The sequence below is a fragment of the Ambystoma mexicanum genome, chromosome 10 (genome assembly GCF_040938575.1).
Source record: "Ambystoma mexicanum isolate Mex_15411 chromosome 10, UKY_AmexF1_1, whole genome shotgun sequence".
NCBI classification, from domain to species: domain Eukaryota; kingdom Metazoa; phylum Chordata; class Amphibia; order Caudata; family Ambystomatidae; genus Ambystoma; species Ambystoma mexicanum.
In genome coordinates this window covers 1,143,002,603-1,143,028,120 of record NC_090932.1, presented here as the reverse complement: position 1 = coordinate 1,143,028,120, position 25,518 = coordinate 1,143,002,603, and the positions used below count along the sequence as shown (strand labels likewise).

At 47.1% G+C, this 25,518-nt stretch overlaps 1 protein-coding gene across 2 annotated transcripts in view; it reads left to right on the top strand.

The window, feature by feature from the left end:
* The window catches only part of LOC138492097 (E3 ubiquitin-protein ligase MARCHF5-like), a 140,346-nt gene extending 132,627 nt beyond the window's left edge, over nucleotides 1-7,719 (top strand). The window contains exons 5-6 of one of the 2 annotated variants that reach the window (XM_069619063.1): nucleotides 603-769; nucleotides 6,602-7,719. In XM_069619063.1, the coding sequence (XP_069475164.1) occupies nucleotides 603-769; nucleotides 6,602-6,781 (347 nt within the window). In that variant the 3' untranslated portion in view covers nucleotides 6,782-7,719. The remainder of the gene's footprint in view (nucleotides 1-602; nucleotides 770-6,601) is intronic. The other variant, XM_069619064.1, reaches the window with a different exon arrangement.
* The last annotated feature ends 17,799 nt before the right edge of the window (nucleotides 7,720-25,518 follow it).

The following is a 25,518-nucleotide window of genomic DNA, read 5'->3' as shown; positions in this document are numbered from 1 at the left end:
GCACAGTTTAGAGTGCCACTAAAATAATATCCCTTGGGGAAGGAGAGTGTTGCAACCATACCTGTTTTTCGGGGCTTGGAGAACTGTTGAATTAACACGAGCAGTCCATAGAGCGGGAGAGGCAGGTGCTGCTTGTACACCAATCGTACACCAATCCAACTGGATGGGGCTGGTCTTGATGGTAACATAACCATAATGCGAGTCAAGCACAGCTACTGAGCAGGCTGGCAAGTGCTGCTGAAGTAACGCCTGGAAATTCTATATTGGCTCTTGCATTGAAACTGGTCTGCCAGGTTGGCAGATGCTGCTCAAGGAATGTAGCCCAGTGGAAGTGGTGTCATGAACTGATTTTACGAGGATACCTGCTGGCGTTGACTACTTGTCTTCTGAAATAAAACCATTCCTGCAAAAAGCACCATTTTTATACAATTAAATGTTGGTTCCGTTTAAAAATGAGATGGTGTGCGGGATCTGTCGAATGCCAGGAGTAGAATTCTCTGCTTGAAAGCCCTATTTGCCACTTAAGATAAACAAATGCAATCCCATTTTCTCTGACAGTGTTATTTTCTTTTTTCCTTCTCTCATCCTTCTTAATCCATTAGGCATTGGCCGTCCTCTACCCCACATGCCACTTGAGTCCCACCCCCAGAGTGACCACCTGTCCATGTCCCGGACTCTGTGTGGGGCACTGGTCTTTCCCTCTATTGCCAATCTGGTGGGGCGGATGATGTTTCGCGGTGTGAACTCCAGCCTGCAGCGAACTATCCTAGTGAGTACATCCTATTGTGCAATGGGGTGGTATTTGTTATTGTTTGCATGCCTGCCTTCTTCTGCAGGACTGCTGGTGTGATGCTGGTTATGGGTGGGACCAGCAGTTTCCTTCTTTTGTATTTGGGATCATTTTTGAGCTCCCCTTCATCCATAGTATGACTAGTCTGTATCTCTTTGTAAGTACCAGTGCTGTGTGTCTATTCCTATTTGTGCTGCTGTGCCTTCATGTTCTGTGCTTGGTGTGCAACGTTTGCACCGTGCTCAGATTCTGTTTTTGTGGGACATGTAGCATTAAACATTTGATATGCTGCACTGCTTTGCCATCTTGCACATGTGGCCTAATAATGCAGTATACACACAGACTGAGCTATTTCTTTAATTGACTGGTTTTTCTGTTTTGTTTCTGTGTGGTAACGATTTGCACTGAACTTTGTGGTTTGGGCTAGTGCCATATTAACGTTTGTGTTTACACATACGGGGGTTGTACCTTGCTATCAATTGTGCATAGGACTTTTGGAATTGAGAGCAGCATTCTGGCAAATTATGTGCATGGCACCAGTACCATTCTGACAGTATTCAAAGCACCTGTTCTGTGCTTACCTCTTGTCAAGTTTTGATATTTCCACAAGGATTGTCCCACAAACGTCCCCGCCCACCTCCCAGTACAAATGAAATGTGGGACAGGAACTTAACTGAAAGGAGTGAGGGGGATAGACTGCAGCAACATCACCCAGGCTGTAGGGAAAGAACAGTTCTTTGTCATTTTCCCATTTTATGGAGGTCGCATATCAAAAATACTGATTTATTTATTTCAGTCAATTTCTTGCGACTTGCTGAAAATGAGAAAGCGACAAAACTGCTATTTTTTTTATTTATTTCGGGTGGTTTCACCCCCCACTTCCCCCCCCAAATCATCCCCTTTGCTCCCTGCCGTCCCCCCACACCTCCCTCGGCATACACACCATTTGTCACACGTGCACACAAACGGACACAAACACTCTCTCTCTCACTCCCACACACACACACTTACCTGTGACTCCCACAGCTCATCCTCTCTGTCTCGCCGTGCCTGTCAGTCCCTGCGCGCTCTTGTGTACGGCAGGGGCATGACAGTCCAATTTAGAAAGACTGCTCTGTGCGGTTACAGAGCAGTCTTTCTAAATCGGTCTTTTTTCCTTTTGAAAAAAGAAAAGGGTAATTTGACCTAATACCGAAAGAACCGGTGAGTGAAAGGTATTAGGATACTTGGAACACATCAACACTCCCAGGAGAGAACATTTACCGTAGGGAAACCCAAATCTAGAGGATAGGCAGTCTGCATGATGAAAAGAGCTCTGACAAAAAAAAACCTAACCCGGTGGCGAAAAGTCGAAAAACCTTGTAGAGGAAATGTCCAAATAGAGGTTATGACCAAGTCCACAGGGTCAACAGTTCCAAGGTAGGCTGATCCAGATGATGCTATGGTAGAGCTGCAAAATGCACTGAAAGGCAGAGACTCTGTAGTCCATTGAGAGCTGGTGGCAAAAGGAGGAAGATGGGCAAAAAAAGTCCCATAACACGTAATCACTAGAACTGCAGGCAGGAAAGGGACCAGGTGAAGGACCAAAACGCACACGAGGGGAAGAACTATTTAAGTCCTATTAGAAAGGCCCTAGGAACAGATGTGGTATGTTTAGAGTTTGAGAGTAATCAGCAATACCAAAACAGGCAGGTGGAGGCAAGCAGGTCGAGAAACAGACAGAGGTTGAGATACCAGAAAGTAGTCACAGGTACAGGTAAGCGGCAGGTGAACTGCAAAGCCATGCAAGCTACGGTCGAAATCTAGATGCACGTAAACTGATGATGCATTTTAGAGCTCTGAACGCCATGATCAAGCAATGCATATTTCCTGGAACAGTGTTCAACTTGATGTCATACATGCAAGTGTACACAACACCTGATGTGAGCTGCAATGCAACTGCACTACTGCACTCAAAACTATCAAGGCATCTTCCACGTGTCACACGTTTTTTAGAAACTTTCCTTCAGACTTCAGAGACTGTGAGCAATATGTTAGGATTGGTTTGGCAAGTGCACAGGATTTCAAGTACACGCTTCTCATGCCTTTGTGACATAGTGCGTCTGTTCCATTCCTTCCAAACCGGTCCGTGATAAATCGGATCTTGTAGGGAAACCTGAGAATTCTGGGGCTGTTAGTAAAAATCACTCTTAGCAGAAAAGAATAATCTGAAATTCCCAAATTTGTCATATTAACATTACCTTCTATTAAAATAAAATTATTATGTACAATGAATGCTGCGAGGTTACAAAACAGTTAAAAAGCCTACATTAGAAAGCGCATAAGGCGAAGCCAGTTGCCTTGAAAGAACATTGTTGAGATCCCAAATTGTAGCAGCGAGTCAGAAATGTGTGCTGGTATAACCAGGCCCAATTATGTGCAATCTAGGACTGATGTTTCCTGACCTTGAGAAGTAGGGTCTTGTCGCAAATGGGAAGTGAAAGGGTTAGGCACCTTTCTGCCTATAGTGGAGGGGACTGAGAACCACCCCCTCCATATTGTCCCTCAGAAAGGGTAGTCCCCCACAGGGATTTCACTGGCTTTATAGATCTGATCCTCTGGATAGGTTGGAATGTGGGTTCTGCAGGCCCAGCCATCTTGAGAATTGCTATGGTCCTCTGCAAGGTCTTCCAGATACTGAGTACAGGCCTCCAGATAAGGTGCGTACGAGGCCTTTTTACGCATGGAAATCTTGTAAATACGACAGCTTTATTATTTTCCTGTGTATATTTACACACAAGTTTAGAGCAGAGGGCAGTGCAAAGGTCAGGTTATTTGACAGCTTCTTTTGATTTTTGTCTACATGGATGTAATTGCTAGCAATGGATAAACGCCTCTGAAACAGAATATATTTCTCTCAAGCCTTTCAAAAAAGGAACTGCACACTGATAAAAGGAATGGTTTATTTCCATTCAGCTTCTGTTGTGTTGATGCTCATGGAGCAAACCTAAGCACTGTGCGTATTTATTTTACTAGCATTTGAGGATTGTATAATTAATAACATGAAAAACTAAGCTGCAATTGCGAATGCATCTTCTGTAACAAATTATGCTTTTTTTCCCCAGTGAAAGCAAACCAGTATTGCACAATTATATTTTTCAGAGTTCCTGTGCTGTGTGCATAATCATGCCGAGGCAGATAATTTTTACACTTATCATTTAATTTACACTCTAATTATAAACCCTGTGTAAAATTATGAGTATGCACAGTCTAGTTTACATCAGTTCAACCTTGCAGTCATTGGGGTACATTACTATAAACGAGCAGTGGCAGCAGAGTTTTTGCTCAACGTTATACCAATCACAGGTGTTATAGCCTCTCAAATCTTGAAAACTACAAAGAAAACATCCAAAACCTAACTCTCCAGGAAGTGTAAGCGCTGTTCAAAAACAAACAAATTAAAGTTACATTTGTAATTGAAATATAAACTCATCAAAACCTGGCCCTGTAATAATCAAGATAGGTATTTAACTTTATGTAGTGCTTCATACATGGATCGTCCAACATCTAGGCACTGTGATTATTATACCTCAGTCGATACTCAGTTTACGGACCTCTGAAGGATGTTAGCTAATAAGATAGCTCAGCCGGTTGAGAGCTTGTTGCTGAAATCACTGAGTGATCTGTAGGTTGCAGGTTCGAATCCCGGCAAGGGCAACTCAGCCTTTAATCCTTTCATGGTCAAAAAAGGAGTACTTTTTGACCATGAGTTTAGCTATAGAATTTAGCATGGCGTCCTTGTCTCACTGCACTGTTGCATCATAACGTTGGCATACCATTAGGGAGTAATAGCTCCAGGAAATTAGGACTTTCATTAAACATCAAAAGACAATTCTGCTATCGAACCCCAAAACACACAATACAATTCATGTTTGCTTTACTATGTAATTAGCTAGGTTTTTGTGTTTTCAACATATAAATATATACAGGAAAGATCAAACGGCCAGACCTTAGAGAAATAGTGAAAGGTGTATTCTGTCGCAATGCAGAAAGCTACCGCATAGTAATGATTACCATGCAGTTTTTGCACACGTCGGCTGGATATCACATACATTTTAATCTCTTGTAAAGGAGTAAAGTCATTTTTACTCACTTGAAATCACATATACACGCTCAAAGTTTAAAAATGGGGAGTAAAATACTCCCACCTCAAAATCTTATCTGGGGCACTGCTTGAGTCACCTGATCTTTGGCCTACTTAGGTCCCGGGGTGTCCTAAAATCCATGTGCAACTTGATCAAGATCTAAAAAGCTTGGATCATTTGCCATGTGCTTTTAATACCCATGTAATGTTTTCTGCCTAGTGAATGTACACTGGCACATCATTTTACACACAAGAGGTTAAAGATTGAAAGGGATGGTTTTAGAGGGTTGACACTCCCTACATACTGGTCTTGAAATTAAATTGCAGAAAAGGCTAGAAGTCTCTTTGCACCAGTTCTTCTTGATATCTTAAGATTCTGTGGTTGGAAGCATCTGCTTCATGCTGCAGTTCCCCTCTCCCCAAAGACCGGGCGGACTGCTTAGAGATAAGTTTACAAACACATGCTCTGCCTAGGTACTGCCACACAAAGGCAGCGAACTGCAGGCTCCTTGGAGTCTGGAGCTGAAATGCCATGCTGGGCAGTAGGGCAGCTCGGTATGCAGTAATAAAATAGCGGCAACAATGTCGCTGGAAAAAATCGTGGCAAAAATGCAGTGGTTTGACCTGGTAAAGGTCTACCCCATTATACCATTTAATTGGGTACACCCCGCTCCCCTTAAAGGGTATAATGGGTCTGGGGTTGTGGGGGTGTCCCCCGCATCCTTTACATGGATGGCGGCGGCAAAACCACTGCCTTTTTGCCACGATTTTTTGTGTAAACGACCATTTTTGCTGCAATTCTAACACATGGAACTGGCAGCTCTACCTATAATACATCAAGTCTCTGCTACAATCCACTTGCCTTAAAAGCCCCCAGCTTGACAGCCTCTCAGTTTACCCAGCTACCGACATGATCTCCAGAGAGGGGAAAGCTGAAGTCACTTGCGCACCAACTGTAGAAAAGAGAGTCAAGAAGGAAGCAAAACAGGAACAAAAGAAAGCACATCTCATTCTGCTACATTTTATACTGCTCTGTCAATTTGTGCACTGATTTTGGTAGGTGAGAGCCACACCACGGAGCTGTTGGTTCTGGAACAGAAATCTGCGGAGTTTTTGTATTTTGGAGTAACATTCTGAAATGCTGTGTCTGTGTTTGTTTGTTTTTGTGATTGAAGTCCATCATTATAGTGATGATTGAATTTCTTGACTGGGGATACTGGTTGAAATGTATTATCTGCCTTACCTCGCAACTCCTTGTTATGTTGATAGGGAAGTCTGTTCTAAATGTATTGACTTGCCTGAAAAAGCACCAACCTGTCGACCCTGGGGTGGGCCTTTCTTATTTATTTCTTTGCATGCCTTAGCCAGAACATGCTTCTGACCAGGAGACAAAGGGGAGGGAATGTTTCACCTTTAATGGCTTGCCTACCTCACCCATTTACCTGTCTGTCAACTTGAAGGCTTGCAAGGCACCCTTACATTGGTAGGCTTTGTATCTCATTCTGTACTCTTCTGTTTGCTGGAGGGTAGGGTGAGGAAGCAGCAAGGGTATGATTAACATTTAGTGCCGATTCTTCTCATGTTGCCCAATTGTTACCCAGAGCCATTATGATTTGGGGAAAAGGGCTGTTTCACATTTGATATCTTTTGCGTGTCTCACATGTTACTTGCCGGTTTACTTCTCACAGGGTGGTATCGCCTTCATTGCTATCAAAGGGTCCCTGAAAGTTTACTATAAACAGCAGCAATACAACATCCAAAGCAACCGTAGAATTCTCAACTACCAGGACATGCGCCACCAGGAGGAAGAGGGGACTTTGGCTGCTAGCGATCACGAGGATAGTGGCAATGAGGGCAACTTGACCTAATGCTCTAAGTGGACACAGCCTAGACCTGCACTACAATGCCACGAAATCCAGATGACAAAACCTACCAGGATTCTATTGCGCAATGGTTCTAGCTTTGCAGCCACTGAGTTGTCTAACCTCTGCATTTGAATTTCATCCCACCACTGGACTTGATCTTGCAGCCAATAAGCTGTCAGCCTTTTGATTCGTGGCAGAGTTTGTGCAGGTTTGCGCGATTTTGTGTCACCTCTGGATATTCCCTTATTGAAGACAATGTTCACCGCCCTCTTGATTCCTGTCCCTTTGTTTGTTTCTGCTACACTTGCTGCCCCACCTATTGGTGAGAGGTTTGGGCTGAGTGATTTAGAGCCTGGGCTAGTGTGCTTCATCAGCAATATGTGACCCATTTTTCCAGACTTGCAGATTAAGTGATGCCAAACTAAACATTTGTGATGTTTCTGTCAAATCTTGACACCCCAACAGGTTGTAGGATTGTAAATCTTACTTTGCTGGCCCTTCCGAGTGTGCTGCTCATAAATGAGATCTTTATAGTGCCAGTGTGCATTTTTCTCTGCTTTTTGAATGCCCTCTCTTTATACACCCAGCTGTGGTTTGTTCTGCTATTCAACAGGTATGGCCTATATGTTTCTAGAAAGGTAAAAGTGCTGATTTCACTTGTTTTGTAGAAAATGACGATCTTATCCTACACTCCACATTGTAGTTCCAGCCAGTTGGCAGTTCAGGCCAGTGCTTGGGTTCAGCACAGATTCTCTGTTGCTGCCGGCATCTCCTCGGGTCCCTTGAACTCAATGCTTTGGCAGTCCAATGGTGCCAACATTAACACAGCGATCGGTCAAAGCACAATTAAAACTCCTTTGACAGCCACCCACCCTTGCCACCCATCCTGGCCATGCTGGCCTGTGGCTGGTCTTGCTTAATAAACACTAGCTCCCTGGCAAGTGTGTCTGCGATCATTACCCTGCACTAAGCTCTTTAATTTCCACTTATCCCTCCTTTTAAAAATGAGTAAAACATGTTTTGCTTGGTCTTCTCCTGTCTGCATGAATGCATTGAGTATCTGACAATTGGCGTGCGTGCCTAAGAAATAACAAAGTAATCGTTTTGAGCATTGAACATTTTTCATATTTCCACTGGTCCTATATGAAATCAATTTAATGAGTTGTTGCCCTGACCATCCATGGCATGGCCGCCCTGGTGACTCGACTGAAAGCAGGATTGGATGTTCGATGGGGAATGTAGTGGTTCTGCATGAATGGGGAAGTGGCCACTCTTAACAATACCGTGCACACGCGCGATCTGAATTTCACTAGGCCTAGTAAGATCGTGTCCTCCCTCTGCTTTCCCCCCTTGCCTTGTTGTGCCTTGAAACATTTGTGTCTAGGCACATTATGAATGCCATATCATATATACTCCAGTTAACTAAGAATTGGGTTTCGGCCAAAATGACCGAATGCCAAATTACCTAACCAACCAAAAGTCCGAAAGAAGGTACCACCAAATGTTCAACATCCTTTCAGACTTTTGGTTGGGTAAGTCATTTGGGTTCGGTTTATGGCTGTGGGGGTGCCCCCAACCCCCACTTACTATACTGTGAGCGGGGGTTGTGGGGGTGTCCCCTGCAGCTGTCCCGCAGTCCAAAAAAAGACTTTAGGGTGTCCCCGGCAACACTCCGCTCACTATACTCCGTAGTACAGTGAGCGGAGTGTTGTGGGGGAGACACCCACAGCTGACCCAAAGAATAAAAAAAGGAAAGGGCCCTGCTGCGCCAGTTCCCGATCACGGAAGTGAAAGTGAACTGGCGTTGCAGGGACCAGCGAGATAGAATTGAAGGTAAGTAAGGAATGTTCAGGGGAGAAAAGACAGAAGATTATTTCGAACAAATAATCTTCGGTCGTTTCTCCTTCGAACATTTCCACCTCTTCAAACAACCCCAAATCAAGAATTGCTGTACTCGAAACTAGTCCTGGATGCAGTATTCTTCTATGTCAGGAGCTGGAGACCTCCTTTAAGGTGAGGGGCGGCATTAAATCGTTTAATGCCAAATATGATTCAAACCTCATCCGTGACAGAACTAATTTGATATTTTGGTTGCCATTGTTTTTGGGGATTTTGTATTGAGATAGTAACATGGCCTCTTAAATTAAGAATAACTGTTGGATGCGTTTTTTTATTGTATAGACACATTTTCCTTTGTGTAAAGCAACTGGATGCCAATTGTGCCAACTTTTGGAATTCTGGATCTTCGATAAGAACACGGCTTGGCGACACCATCCACTCAGTGACAGTGAGCCCATTCATGACCAACTTCCATTTTTAAAAATATTTGCAGCATTACTCTGTTGTGCTAATTTCCTTCCCATTGATCCGGTTGCACCCGTCAATTTAATTTCATCTGTTGTCTTAATAGTGGGAAAGGTGAGCTGGCACAAGTTTAGAAGCCTTGTGCAGTCCCGATGGCGGAGCATGCTGGAGAAATGTTAAAATGCACAAGCACAGCTCAAGTGTGTTTCACTGCCCAGTCTCTCAAGAAATTGAAGCATGCTGCCTTCCGCCGTCTGAACTACTAATGTATTCATTGGTTTGAAGACGTACAGACGCTAAGGATCACAAGTTTGTTCCATGGGCTACACCCTGAAATATAGCCTGATTGCAGTGTCTTGTGGATTATCACGGAAACGGACAAGCGGCCCATAGATAAAAATGCAGAGTTTCTAGTAAACCAGCAGATCATACAGGTAATGGGAACGGAATTAGATGTGACAGTGTACTCAGCTAATAGCTGGTGTACGTGGCCATGGGATGCCAATGCGGGCATCTGAAGCTGTTCCTGGCATTTGATGGGTATGGAAGGATGCACGTGGCCCTAGGAAGCTGTTCTTGGCATATACTGACATGACCATGTAGTTCTTGTGAAGCTCTACCTGCCGTATTTGGCGGCAGTAGATGGGCATATGAGGCTGCACATGGGCATTGTATTTGTGGATGTCAGAAAAAGTGTGCCAACAAAATATTTTAGGATAACAAGTTGATGGTTCATGCTGATTTGCACCCATATGTTGCTTACGTTGTAGTCTTTTTTTTTTTCTTTGGTGCTAGTGGGCAAGTTCTTTCTGCAATGGTGATATTCTTGACTTGTGTGGAGACCTTGAACGATGTGTATGGATTGCTTTTCATGATATTATTATTCGTATAACTCTGTTGCCTGATGCCTGAGCTGGTAAGATTGGTGTAACCGAAGGAACCTTTTGAACATGTAAGATCTGTCTAGCTGTAGGGATAGCTATGCGAGTTCTGTGCAAATTTTCATTTTTCCATCCGGCTAGTTCAAGCAGACTCGGCCATGTTTTATTAGTTCTAATCTACACAGAAAAGGGAGGATGGTCAAATGACAGAAGGTGGAAGTGATGAAAATGACAGGAGGCCTTGATGAAGAGGCTACTAAGGTTACTAGAAAGATCAGTAAAATGTATGTCTTTTATGGCCAATTTTGCAAAAAATGTGATGTAGAATGCCTTTCTTTGCCTTTTTAATGTCCATTTTTTCTGGGGGATGAGAGCATCCCACGCCCCTTATAGAGGATTAGCATCACTTGGCAGACGCTTCATTATTGAAATATTGCCTTGATGGCCATTTGCATGCGCCACGAAAACTATTACTTTCCAGTCGGTCAAGCTCACTCAGGAGCTTGGAGCAATTCTATGCAGGTATTTATGCCCAAACACTGATCAGTTCAGCAGCCACTATTGTCCACTACTTTGACATGCTCATGCTGCCCTCCATTGGGAGTTCCAGTTCCAGTGCCCACAGCTTTGACGTTCACATAATGCACTCCAGTTGAGGCTACTTAAAGTGCCATAACATAACATATGGGCAGTGATAGCATTTCATATGGCTTAAAACTCCTATAAAATGTGTGTTTACAACGTAATTGCAATTTCAAGATACAGTTTAGGATTCCTGGACTTACCCGAAGGCCAACAACCAAGAACATTGCATGAGCCACAAACCAGTATCTAATGCAAAAGAGCACACTTGTTTTTTCAATATAAAGCACACAATGTTAAATGGCCATTGGCTGGCAGACGTGTGCCACTGAGCCAGAGTCTCTGATAGTTAGGGCCTGCCGTTTGACTAGTTCAGTTCAGTGTGGCATCGTCTTTCTTGTGTTTACCCCCTCCCCCTCTTCTCTCCTGGCACGTATCTTTGTCCAAAATAGAAACTCCTCCTGTGTCATAAGATTCTGCAGGCTTGATCTGTCTGGCAAGGACTCTCAAGTCTTTGGTTGAGCATAACCAGTAACATTTGCTGCTGGGCCGGTAAGATAGCTCACTCATTTAATTGGTTGTTACTGTAACCAATACATGTTTGGGCTTTCTAAAACGTGCACCTAGCTGGGAGACAACAGAGCGCTGTGCATAATGGGTTCACCCAGAAGATTACAAGATAGGATGACAGGTAGTTGGGCAGCTCCAGAGGGGGTGGGGGAATTGGGGTTGGAAGGAGTGATGAGCGATTGGCAGTATGTTCTCTGAAGAGTAGGGTCTTCATGTCCTTCCTGAAGTGTGGGAAGCAGGGGGGATAGTCTACCTGCATTGGTAACTTGTTCCAGAAACAGGGTGTATAGCAGGAAAGCCAGTGTCCTGATGTTTCCTTATTGCAGTTCTTGGTTTCCAGCCTGATGATGATGATGCAGCTTCTGGTGGGCCACTGGCGTCCAAAGAAGGTGAGTTTCTCAGCTAGCTGAAGTGGTGTTTTGGTTGTGACTGCTTTGTGGGTGATGCAAACTGCTTTGAACATGATGCATGCTTAAAAAGCTACCGCCAGTTCAGCTCATTGGGTGATGTGGTCGAATTATATTCCTTTCAGAGCGGACAACGCAGCACCTGGGGCTTCAGCAAGTAGGGCATTGCCACTGTCCAGGTGGGAGATGACCAGGGCTTGGGCAACTGCTCCAAAACTTGGGCAGGGAAGAAAAGCTTGACTTTGCGAAGGAGCGCAAGCTGGTATCATGATGCTTGGGTCTTCTTGACTGTGTATTTTGAGTGACAGATGATAAGCTGAGTTTCAGTGAAGTGCTTTACATTCAGGCTTTGTTGAGAGACAGACGGTAGTTGAGTTGATGGAGGTGGTTGATGCGATTGGTCTTTTGATAAAGATGTGAGTCTTGTGACAAGATGCTGAATGATTCCCAAGATGACAACCAATATGTTTCATCTTTTATTTGTAAAATAGCTATACAAAATATTTGGGATTCAACCTCTGTAGCCAAGGCTCCCGATTCCTTCATGGCTTGCTGCAAGATTGGTTTACAACAGTCAGGGTACCCCTACCTACTGTCAAATTTGACTCGAGGTAGGTGTTGGTGAGCAGTCCCCCGAGAGGTTCCATTCTGAACTTGAACGTGACAGGGGACAGGATGGAGCATTGTGGAACTCTACCGGTTACTGAGAAGTGCTGGTATCTGTTGGTGGCCATCTGTAAGAGTTAATCTTTGTTGGAAAGGTTGGAGGCGAGCCACTTTAGGACTTAGGTTGAAGACCATGCGCGTGGCAAAGGCCTTGAGAAGGGCTTCTTGGCAAACGCTATCGAAGGCAGCAGAGAGATCTATGCATAGCCTGTATATGCAATTTAAAATCCTGCTACAGTAGCTTCTGGGCTTCATCTTTTCAATATCGCTCAATTGAGTTCCATTAACATTGCTACCAAGTATGTTATGTTATAGGTGTTTCTAAAGCACACATGCAAATCCAGCAAGGGGCACTATGATGCTAAGGTACACCACAACATTTCAAACAATTGATTAGTTAAATGAAACACTCATTTTGAAAAAAGCTATACGAAACCATCCTTGACAAAGCCACTAGTGTTTACGTTTGTGCACTGTGGCGAATTGAGGGATATTGCCCCTTCTCCCCAAGGTGGGAGCCCCCCGTGAGGCTTTGGAGGTGAGCCTGCTACGGAACACTCTCCCTAAGGGTTCAGGCAAGTGGTGCCTCACAGGGAGAGACTCCCCCTTTGGGGACAAGCACTACCATTCCTTTGCAGAACTTCCTTCACCAGATAACACGATGGCATGTTATAACATCTATCAAAACTCGGACAAAGAAGAAGCTAACAAATGCTATTATCTGGAAGAAAATGAAACTGTCTCTTTAAGCCTAAGTATCCAATCCACTGAGATGAGTGGATTGAAATATGAAGACACGCCAGACATGAAGCGGACGAGAAGCGAGAGAAGAAGTTGTTGCCAAGCAGGGGAGATCCCCTGGTTACATAATGCTGAGAGGAGGCAGATCTGCAACGGGACGTAGTGCACACGAGATAAAAACTTGCTGCGCTGTGGCAAGGAGAATGCTGAGAAGCCAGCGTAGTCACAAGGCTGAGAAGGTGCAAACCGACGGAGGCTGGAGACATGGTGGTGGCGTGACCACCGGAGAAACGTGGTGGGCAGCAGGCCCATACAACAGCACTGATAACACCACTGAGCAGCCACAGAGTTGTTGAGTGGACGAACAAAGAGTAAATGTGAGAGGCGCAGAGGAAATCGAACGGCCGTGCGGTGGAGAAACAAATCCGACGTGGCGCCTGTAAGAATCCCAGAGAGGTTTTTCGATAATGAGGATGGTAATGGGAAACTGGGGAGGCACAGGATGATACCGAAAAAACATTAATATATAAACTGGCCAACCCATCTCAGTAATACTGAGAAAGCTGTGAGAGGAATTTGTTGAAATTGAACTTTAACAGTTTGAGAAAGATAACAATACAATTTGCGAAATGTGAATTCCTTGATAAACCTGAACTGTAAGGAAATGTGAAATAACGTATCCTGGAAAAGAGGAAACCATGTGAGAAAATCATAACGTTAATATTCATGAATGTGAATTGTCTGAATAAAAGACAGATACTTGAAGGACTGAGTCATAAAGGGAATATATCTCTACCTTTCCAAACAGAGAATCAATTTTGTAGCAAAAGCAGACAAATGGGAAGTAAGAAAGCAAGAATATGAAGAGTGGAAGGCTAGAATAGCCCTAAGGATAAATCGAGCTGAATCGAGGACACTTTGGCTCAAAGTGGAAAACAAGTGGGCCAATTTAAGAAAAGAATTGTATGAACTGATAAAAAGAGTTACCGGAGAATCTGGAAAGATCATCTATTAAGAAAATAAGTGCGGAAAAGACCATGCAGGAGAAGGGAGTCATTCTCCCGCCCTTGGTAGGGTCAGATAGGTAGAGTTTGGATAGTGTACATATTCCTTTGGACATTGAGAAAGACTGACGAGTACCTTAGTTATTCCTATAGGTAGGGAGTCCCCCATAGCTATAGGGATAACTAGGCCTTTACATTTATTATTTAGGAAAACCTGAAGTAACAATGTCCATAAAGAGTGTGTGTCCTTAATCTGATCCTCCACAGTTCTAAAAAGATTTTCTTGGTTCAGCCACAAACATATACACGGATGCAGGGGTAGCTATTTACCTAATTCTCTAGCATTGGATCTTTCATAGATTCACATGCTATGAATATTCCCTGTCGTCAAGCTGGGGCTCCTTGGTTGCCTTTTGATTGCCCATGCTAGAAACGCTGTCTAGTCAAAGGATCGAATCTAAAGGGTCGACAGGTCAAAGGATCGACACCAAAGGGTTGACGGGTCAAAGGATCGAATTTTTTTTTTTTATTATATATATTTTTTTAGGTTTTCGTTTAGGGAAAAAAGTGGTTTTTAGCAAAAAAAAAAGGGGGTGAAAAAAAATGTGAAAAAAAAAAATGTGATCCTTTGACCTGTCGACCCTTTGGTGTCGATCCTTTGACCTGTCGACCCTTTCACTGTCGATCCTTTGACTGGCAACCCTAGAAACAAGAAAAACCTTTCATTTGTAGACTGGCATCCTTGTTAAGGGTGGTTTTGGTCCCAGCCGTTGGGACATCGAGTAGCTAGAGACTAGTCCCGCTTCTTCCTATTCCCTTTAGATTCTTTTTTGTTTTTTTGGATCATTTTATTTATCATTTTAAAAGTAAAACATACAAAAGAAAAGTAAAAAATGTACATATCAATTACACCAGAGAAATGCATTCATATTGCATAGCACATATAATAACTAAATAAACAAACCTAACAAAACTTGAATTTACAGCTTCAAATCCTTAATACACTACTACAAATCTCTGTTCTTCAATGGAAAAACAAACATCTCAAAACAACAGCCTGAACACCACCAACAAACGTAACACACAACATCAAGTATGATTATAATAACCCCCCATCTCTCCCATTTAGAAAATAATGCATGCACCCGGTAAACATCAACTGTATAATTCATTGAAAGAACCCCACATTTTAAGATAATGCTCCTCTTGCTTTTGTATCGTTAGCATTATTTTCTCATAGTCAGACAAGGTACATATATATACCAGCCATTCATTCACAGCTGGCTTTTTCTGTGACTTCCAAACTATTAATATTTGTTTGGCTGCTACTACTAATACCCTGTTTATCCATCTTGTTCTCACACTAATCATACCCCCCCTCTCTCTGTTAGACAGTAAAATCGCTGAGTAAGGTGTTTGTGGGAGTGATACCCGGAGCACAATATCCAAACTGTTTAATACATCACTCCAAAAGGTAGATACCCCCTTGAGCATGTCCATAGCATATGAAGCAGGGATCCCCCACTAAGGCCACAACCCCAACAGATGTCATTATCCTACAATCCTAACTTGGCCATTCAAACAGTGGTCCAATACAATCTACAAAGGATTTTCTGTCTAATGTACCTGTACCTTAGCCCTAGATCCATTTTAGACTGCACCCCTATGCAAAGCAAACTTTCCCATTCCTCCGTTGGGCTATCCAGACCAAGTTCCTCTGCCCAATCTCGACGCAGTTTGTCCCATGGCTCCACATGTAAGTCATCCATCGGCATACGTTTCATGTATGTTGACACAGTACATGGAAGAGAACTAATGACTTCATAGACCTTGGGTCTCTCTCTCATTGGTTCCCCTAACATTCGTAACCGTTCAGTTAAAAGGAAATTCAGGTCTCTATAGGGTGTACCTTCCCTACCCCCAAACCCAAAGGATTCTCTGAGGCATTCAAAGGATATCATACAGTCACCCTCCCATACATCACGTATTCTGAAAATGCCCTTATTGATCCAGTTTTGCCAGCACAGAGTCTTATTCGCTGTTGGTAGCCCCTCATTATGCCATAGGGATGCATCATAATGCATCCAGATGTTTTCCCCTCTGGCAGTCAAAGTTTGTAGGGCCCCTCTAGCAGCACCCAAAGTAGGCAATTTTATGGTGGAATTAGGCAACTTAGTCATCGAGTACGTGTCACGTAGAGCATAAGGTGAAAATTGCTCACCCTCAACAATCTGCCAATAGGTCACATCTCTTCCCTCCTCAGAAAAATAGAACGCGGACTTCTTTAGAATAAATCCAGCACAATAATTCATTAGATTTGGATAACCAAAACCCCCTTTCTTCACAGGGCGCATCAAAATGTACCTAGGAATCTTAGGTCTGTTGCCAATCCCCCAAAGGAGCTCATGAAAGACTTTATCAATACTGCCGATGATCTTCTTAGAAAATTTCAGAGGGATAGATTGGATAATGTAGAGTATCTTTGGCAGGAGAACCATCTTGATAGCATTGATTGTCGCCCAGAGCCCCAATGGTAAATGACCCCATTTTAATATATCCCTCTGTATCTTTTCCAAAATCTTTGAGACATTAAATTCCGCCATTTTTCCAAGGTCGCGAACCAGGTATATTCCCAAATACTTCATAGCACCCGTCTCCCACTGACAATTCCATGAGCCCATATCTCCATTTGGTTGCGAAACATCTAGAGGGAAGACCACCATCTTTTCCCAGTGGACCTTATGGCCAGACAACAACCCCACTTCATTGAACATGCGTATTAGCTTTTCACTCCCTTCTGGTGGATTAGTCAAGAACAATGGTCGTATCATCCGCATAACACAGGATCTTTACTTCACTACGTCCAAATTTAAATCCATGGAGACTACACTCCTGCTGTATGTATACAATCAAAGGTTCTATTGCAAGGTTAAAAAGATACAGCGACAACGGGCAGCCCTGCCTAGTACCTCTTGACAAGAAAAACAGGGCAGACAAAACACAATTGACCTAAACTCGGGCACAGATTGATGAGTTGAGCATTTTAATAACTCTTAAAAAGGTATCCCCAAACCCCATTTTTCGAAGTGTGTGATCCAGGAAGGCCCAATTAACACAGTCGAAGGCCTTCTCCGCATCCATAAAAAGTAGGAGTGCATTCTGAACCTTTTCCCTTGGGAGTCCCATTATATCTATTCGTGTCCTGACAATGATCATACCCATATCTACCGCGCATAACGCCAACCTGAGAACGGCTAATCAAATCAGCAATACATCTGTCGAACTGGTTTGTCATAATTCTAGTCAAAATTTTAAGATCAACATTTAACAACGAAATTGGCCTATAGTTTTTGCATTTCTTGTGGTCTTTACCCGGCTTAGGGATCACCAGAATGCAAGCCTCTTTCATAGAAGTACACGCCACCCCATTTGACATGAATCCATTGTATAGGTTACACAATACTGGAGTCAGTGTCGGACCCAGTGCTCTATAGATAGAACGCCACTGGATGAGCATCTAAACCAGGCGACTTGCCCACATTGAGCTGGTCAATGGCAACCAATATTTCCTCCCCATCAATGGGTCTATCAACGGCTACAGCCTGGTCCTCAGGCAACCTTGGCAAATGAATTTTATTAAAGAACCCATCCAGATCCTCGGGCATTGGAAACTGATCCTTATTAAATTTCCTAAAACGTTCACAAATCTCATCTTTATTTACTTTATATTCCCCATCTTAACACTCTACCCTCCGAACAAAGGGACTGTATATCAAGCCACGTAACCTACTTGCCAGTACCCTACCATTCTTGTCCCCCCTTCGCCCAGAATTTCTGTTTCATAAAACATACCTTTCTCAAACTGCAAATCCATCTCCCTTTTATGACATTTCCTCCATTTCATCTTTGTCCTCACTACTTCTTGTCATCTGATACTTCCTCTGGCATGCACCCAGTGCACTCTTCAACCTCCTCAGCTCAGACACTCCCTTTTTTCTCACTCGGCCCGTGATGTTCATCAATTCCCCCCCCTAACTGTAGCTTTGAAGCTGTCCCAAACCATACTATCTGATTCAGAGCCCTCATTTAGCCCAAAGAAGTTCTTTGTGAAATCCTGAAGAGACTCAACCACTCCCCTTTTCTGCAATATAAAAGCTTTCAGACGCCACTTAGGAGTTTCAGTCCGTTCCAAACCTATATCTAGCCACATTTTTATCATGGAATGATCCAAAATACCTCTCTCCTTAATGTCTACACTTGAGACCTTTTCAGCAGGTTTATCAGAAATAAAGAAATAATCCTTGAATACGAATCGTGGACTGGCGAATAGAAGGAAAATTCCCTCTTCCCCTGGATGCATGAACCTCCAAGCATCTACTAAATCAAGACTGTGTATAAACTCGTTGAACACCTTGCTCACACCTTCCGCTGTATGCCTACAATGAGCAGAGCAATCCATCCTGGCATCTAGAACACAGTTAAAATCACCCCCCAGGACCGTATATTCCCCATTCATCTCACTTAAAAGTGACAACATCTTTGAGAAGAACCCACTTCTCCTGGTACATGGACCATAAACCGATCCTATTGTTATTAACCTTCCTTCAAATTGGACATCCATCAGAATCGCCCTCCCATGCTCATCCATTACTACTTTCTCCATACTCAAATTTAGATCCCTGTGTAATAATATACCCACACACCTTGATTTAGAGGTATGACAATTTAATATAACCCTACTATGCAGATTGCTTTTAAGGAGGTGATTGGACTCTTCCACTAGATGGGTCTCCTGTAAGAGAGCAATGTCAATTTGCTCCCTCTTTAACATAATCAACACTTCCCTTCTCTTCCTCTTTAACATAATCAACACTTCCCTTCTCTTCCTAGGAATGTTCAGGCCTTTAACATTCCACAAGCAGATAGTTAAATCACCCATCCTGTGTTAAAGTGCAAAACATGACCCATTGCCCATTTTAATTCTCACCAGGGTTCGAGAGCCTAGAAGATAAACCAAAATATCAGAAGAGCCTATCTTGATTGCATTTCCAAAAATACAAAACTGAGACAGTGGAGCAACTACGCCGCGATGCTCAACCCTAACCAAACATTGACAAATTGGTTGGTTACATATCGAAATAGCACATACAGGATAAGACACAACAAAAACATAAAATACAAACCACATTGACACATCAAATGAATATAAAGCATAACACTACACAATCTAACCGCGTTGAAACTGAGGGAGTCCTCTGGATTTTCTCTACATAGAATCTAGCTGATATTTCATGGAAAATAGCATTTTCTACTTCTTCTTCTAAGGATTGGATCAGCAAGTCTACAAGGATTGGATCTGCAGGTGTACAATCAATAACATGTGGCAGATAAGTGAGGATGGAGGGCAAAAGGTGACCCCTTTTAAAAGGCCTGTGCCACTTGTGGCCTGAAGAATGTATATGAGTGAGATAAACACTCCAACTGCATATACTGCTTATACCCCCACCACACAGTTGACAATTGAGACCTTTGCTCCGAGATGCTCAAGGATAGAAATCGGAGGCTGGTCAGCTGGCTCAACGAGGGAAATTACCCAGAGTGCCCCTCTGATGTCGAATCGACCAGGACCATGGCCATCCCTGCAGGGAAACGACCGCGGTTGAAAGGAAGAACCAGGTCGGAGGAGCGACCTCTGAAAAAGACCAAACACTGGTTCGCCCACGGCTACAAGCCATCAATGTTGGGTGAGAAGAAACCCTCCAAGTGGCCGGAAAGGCTGTCTTTGCCGGGAGAGCGACTCATCACCAGGGCGAAGGAGAAACCGAAGCACAAGCATAGAGCAAGGTCAGTGGAGGAAGCTAACGCGGCCTCGTCGAAGTCACCCACCTCGTTAGGACTTGCTGAACACCCAAAACCCCTGGGACATGCAAAAGCCATCCACAAAGCGAAAGTCCGCCAAAAGGCCCGTCCAGCACCGCCGTCGACAACTGTCACCGAAGGCACCTCATCGTCGCCACCTTTGACCACTCCAAAGGGGAATAAACACTTCTCCAGCATGGGGTCTGGCATGGATTTACATGCTCATGAATATTCCCCGTCGTCAGGCTGGGAATCCTCGGTAAAGAAAAAACCAGTATCAGTTTCGTTTCTGATCTGTCTTTCGTAGTAATAACCAATCACTGGTCTCTGCGTCATACTGACCACAGCCAATGACTGCCCTCTACCTAAGCACCGCCTCTGGCAGCCATCTTCAGATTTTTACCGCACGTTCATGTGTTGGGATCCTCGTGCTATTGCTCTCGAGCGTTAGTGCTATTTTTTCACGTTTTTTCTCAAAAAACTTTGTTTTTTCGGTCAAAAGAGCCTCAAGCTCCACCGACTCTCCATCCGATCAACGGGGACCCGTGTCGGATTCGTCTGCGCCCCTCAAGGGTGAAGATTTCGTCGAGCTACGCTTTTGGAGGACTCCAGAAGTTTCTCAGGCCCGGACATGGCCCAGGAGAAGGGAAGCTCGACGCCCGGAAAGCTGTTCAGGATCTGCCCTGGATGCCAGCTGCAGAACGTCTTTAAGGAGGACGAACACTCCTTTTGTCTCTACTGCTTACATGAGGACAAGACGCACGTGGAGAAGGACTGTGCGTTTTGCGGCAACATGTCGGAGCGGACCATGAAGGACCGCCATCAACGTCTCGCCAACTGGCTGGAAGGGAAGAGCCCGTCAGGCGAGAAGAAGAGGAAGAAATCCGAGCGGTCTTCTAAGACCTTTGAGGACGCCCCGGCGACGGGGGTCCAACACAAGGCCAAGCACCGCGAGTCCGCTGGCACCGGGAGCGACGAACGGTCGGGCTCTACGGGCGCCAGGCAGGGCGCACCCTCCCCGGCACCTTCAGCCACGAGCCAACGCTCTGGGTCGGGTAAGAGGAAGGGCGAGCACCCGGCGAAGCTCCTGGAGAGGCCCCGGTCGAGCTCGAAGGCCCCATCGGAGGGGGAGCGAGGCAGTGTCCCCCCCCTCAAGGATAAGGCGGTGAGCGCACCTAAGGTGGTGAAGGCCTTAATCCATCCGGCCAAGCCCTCCATCGATACTGTCGCGGCGGCCCTGGCTCAGCCTGTGGAGGCTACACCAGTGGTGGCGACCTCGGGGCTCAGAGTCTCCCTGCCACCTCGGTGGGAGTCCTCTTTTGTGCCCATCGATAGGACCCCCGTGAAACCCCCGGCGGGGAAGAAAAAGGGGGGGCAGGGCGTCGTCATAGATTCGGCCTCAACCTCAGAGGAAGAGCTGATTGAGGTCTTAAGCCACGGCCTTGGCGTGGAAGAAGACCGGCCCGTCGGGATGGATCCCGACGCAGGTGACGACGACATCGTCGAGGGTGCCGACGGGGCCCCTGATCGCCCGTCGGATTCCCCTCTGCCAGTGCCGCAAGACAACTCGGCGGCCATTTTGTTGGCTATACAGTCCTTATGTTCAGAGATAAGGACGAGACTACCGTTGCCGACGGAGGAACCTTTCCCGTCGGGGGATCCTGAACCGGGACCTTCTGGTGCTCCCCCGCCCAAGAAAAGAAGGATTCACCCTCCACCTCCCTTTCAGCCGTCGCGCCCCGTCCAGCCCTCCTCCCCGTCCACCCGAGGGGATGATACGGGGACTGACACGGCAGCGACGGGTACGGACGACGAGGTATACGACGAGGATCTACCGTCGCCACCTCCCACCAGGGCTTCTCCGCCCGACGAGATTGGATCGTTCCACTCCATGATCGCCAGGGCATCCGAGCTTTTCCAACTCTGCCCTGAGGAGAAGAAAAAGGAAGGATTCCTTTATCAACGGCGCGAGGCCAAGAGGAAGACGGTCCTCGCGGTGCCTCTACTGGACGACATTTGGGATGAGGGCCTCGCCCTCCTCAAGAACCCTTCCACGACGCCAGCTAGAAGAGACCGGTACGAGAAGAAGTACCGGGTCCCGGACGCGGCCCCCCTGTGCCTCCGGGCGCAGCCTACCCCGGACTCCGTCGTCTCCGCGGCGGCCAGGAAGAAAGCGGGGGGGGTGCGGCCTCCACATCGACTTCCCCACCGGACGGCGAGGAAAAGAAATTGGACGCTATGGGACGCAGGGTCATCTCGTCTGCAGCGACGACGATTAAAGCGGCCAACGCCTTGGCTATCGTGGCCCGCTACGACAGGGAGCTATGGTACAAACTGGCTCCCCTGCTGGACTTCCTACCGGACGACAAGAGGGCGGATGCCCTGGAGATCCTACAGGAAGGCGAGGTGGCGTCGGACCACGCCATCACTATTGCGACGGACATCGCCGACACTGGGTTTCGCCAGTTGGGCAATGGCGTTTGCCTTAGGCGGCGTGGATGGCTCAAGGCTACGGACTTCCGTCAAGACGTACAGACCAGAGTCCTGGACATGCCGTTCGATGGGAACAACCTGTTTGGGAAAACAGTGGACGATTCCCTTCAGGCCATTAAAGCGGACACTGAGACGGCCCGGGCCCTTGGGGTTCTGCAGCAACGACGGACGCCCTTTCGGAGCAGCGGAGGCAAGGGCGCCTCCAAAGGTTCCGGCGGCGGTTTCTCCACCTACCGTCAAGCGGCCCGCTCCTCGTCTCAGGAGGCCTACAGAGGACGAGGCAAGTCTGGCGGACCCCGCCGTCGTCGCCAAGGAGGTCAAGGCGGCAAAGCCTCGTCGAAACAGGATTGAACCGGCCGTGGGGTGGGGCCCCCACCGAAGCACCCCGGTGGGAGGCCGGCTGGCGAGCTTCGTCAGCGTGTGGGAGTCCATCTCCACCGACCGTTGGGTGCTGGACGCCTTAGCCCGGGGCCACGCGCTCGAGTTTCAAAGAAGGTGCCCGCGCGTCCCCCCCGTGGCCAGGAAAGAGCTTCACGTCCCTCAGCTTCTCCTGGAGGTAAAGGCGATGCTCAGGAAGGGCGTCATCGAACTCGTCCCAAAGAGGCTTCGGGGCTCCGGAGTTTACTCGAGATACTTCCTCGTGAAGAAGAAGACGGGAGGATGGCGCCCCATCCTAGACCTGCGACGTCTGAACAAGTTCATCAAGGCGCAGAAGTTCCGGATGGTCACCCTCCAGCATGTCCTGGGGCAGCTGGAGGAAGGAGACTTCCTGTCGTCGTTGGATTTGGAGGATGCCTACTTCCATATTCCCATCCTAAAGGGGCACCGAAAATTCCTCAGGTTTGTGGTCCAAGGGCGTCACTACCAGTTCAAAGCCCTCCCCTTCGGACTACGGTCGGCACCCAGGGTATTCACCAAGTGCCTTGCACCGGTGGCGGCGCAGCTGCGCCGTGAGGGGATCCACGTCTACCCCTACCTGGACGACTGGCTCATCCGAGCCAAGACGAGGGAGCTCGCCGTGGAGCACACGGCAAGGACCGTCCAACTTCTCACGGACCTGGGATTCTCCGTGAACTACGCCAAGTCCCACCTGGTACCCGCGCAAAACGCACTGTTTCTGGGAGCGAAGCTCGACACAGTGTCCCTTCTGGCCTCCCCGTCGGAGGAAAGGACCAGGTCCATTCTGGGCAAGGTACAGCGGATGTTGGTTTCCGACGCGGCCAAGGTGAGGTCCATCAAGTCCCTCCTCGGAATGATGTCTTCTTGCATCTACCTCATTCCCATGTGCAGGCTCCGGATGCGCCCGTTGCAGGAGTTCCTGGACGCGCGCTGGATCCAAACGACGGGCGGCTTCGAGGAGAGGATCACACTCGACGAGAGTTTCCGCCGAGCGGTCCGGTGGTGGGGCAACCGCGCGCATCTGACGGCGGGCATGGACTTCCAGACCCCAAACCACCAGGAGACAGTGACCACGGATGCCTCCCTGGAAGGGTGGGGAGCGCACACCGAAAATCTGCACGCAAGAGGCCTTTGGCTCCCGACGGAGAAGTCCCTCCATATCAACGTCCTGGAGCTCCGTGCAGTGTTCTGGGCCCTCAGGTCCTTCCTTCCGTCCCTCAAGGGCAAGGTGGTGAGGATCTTCACCGACAACACCACCACCATGTTTTACATCAGGAAACAGGGCGGAACCAGGTCTCCAGCGCTGTCCAAGGAGGCGCAGGACCTGTGGCATTGGTCCGTCGCCCAAAGGATGTTTCTGGTGCCGTTTCATCTGGCAGGGATAAAAAACACCATCGCCGACTCACTCAGCAGGGAGCTGCGCTCGTGCCACGAGTGGGAACTACGGCAGGATCTAGTGGATCGCCTCTTCCGACCGTGGGGCACACCCCAGATCGACCTGTTCGCGACGGCGACGAACTCCAAGTGCCGGAGGTTCGCCAGCAGGTTTCCCCAGGCGAGGAGCATGGGCGATGCCTTCTCGTTCCCCTGGGAGGGCCTGTTCCTCTACGCGTTCCCTCCTTTGCCACTGCTAATCCGGCTCGTCAACCAGCTCAAGAGGTCGCGGTGCAGGATGATCCTCGTCGCACCTGCGTGGCCGAGGCAGATATGGTTCCCGGACCTTCTGGACTTGTCAGCGTCCCCGCCAATCAAGCTGCCGGTGGACGCGGATCTACTCTCCAGGGAAGGAGGCGCCATCCTCCACCACGACCCGAAATCGCTGAACTTGCAGGCCTGGCTCCTGCGGCGCTAGAGTTTGGAGGATACGACATACCGGCCGACTGCAGAGAGGTTCTTGCAAAGGCCAGGGCGTCCTCGACTCTTAAATGCTACGGACACAAATGGAAGAGGTTCTCTGTCTGGTGCCACGCACAGAAGATTAACCCTCTACGGATTACGGCTCCCCAAGTACTGCCGTACCTGCTGACGCTGGCCAAAGCTGGACTGGCACACGCGTCCATCAAGATTCATCTTGCTGCGATCTCCCGATACACCAGAACCACGGGCCGGACGTCCTTGTGGTCTCATCGTCTGGTGAAAGAGTTCATGAAGGGACTGTTCAGATCGTTCCCGCCGGTGAAGGCGCCGGCCCCGGCGTGGGAGCTCAACGTGGTGCTGACCAAGCTCATGGGACCTCCGTTCGAGCCTCTGCACTCGGCCCCGTTGAAGTTTCTGTCGTGGAAAACAGCGTTTCTTGTGGCCATCACCTCCGCACGACGGGTGGGAGAGATCCAGGCCCTTTCCTGCAAGGCCCCATACTTGACTTTTCACGACACAAGGGTAGTGCTCAGGACGCACCCCTCCTTCATGCCCAAGGTACCGTCGGACTTCCATCTCAACGAACCCTTGGTGTTGCCTGTGTTCTTCCCGTCGCCTTCGTCGCCGGCTGAGAGGACTTTGCACTCGCTGGATGTGGCTAGAGCGCTGAAGTTCTACGTGGACCGCACAAAGTGTTTTCGGAAGATGTCACAACTCTTTGTGAATTTTGGACCTGTCAATCAGGGGAAGGCTCTCTCGAAGGCTTCCGTTTCCAGATGGCTCTCCGGCTGTATCATGTACTGTCATCGGTTGGCAAACCGACCGCTGCCTGGCCGTCCGAGAGCCCATTCCACCAGAGCGATCGCAGCTACCATGGCGTTCCTTTCTGGTGTGCCCCTGCTGGACATATGCAGGGCTGCTACGTGGAGGTCGACGCACACCTTCACGAAATTCTACTGCGTCGATCGGGATTCCAG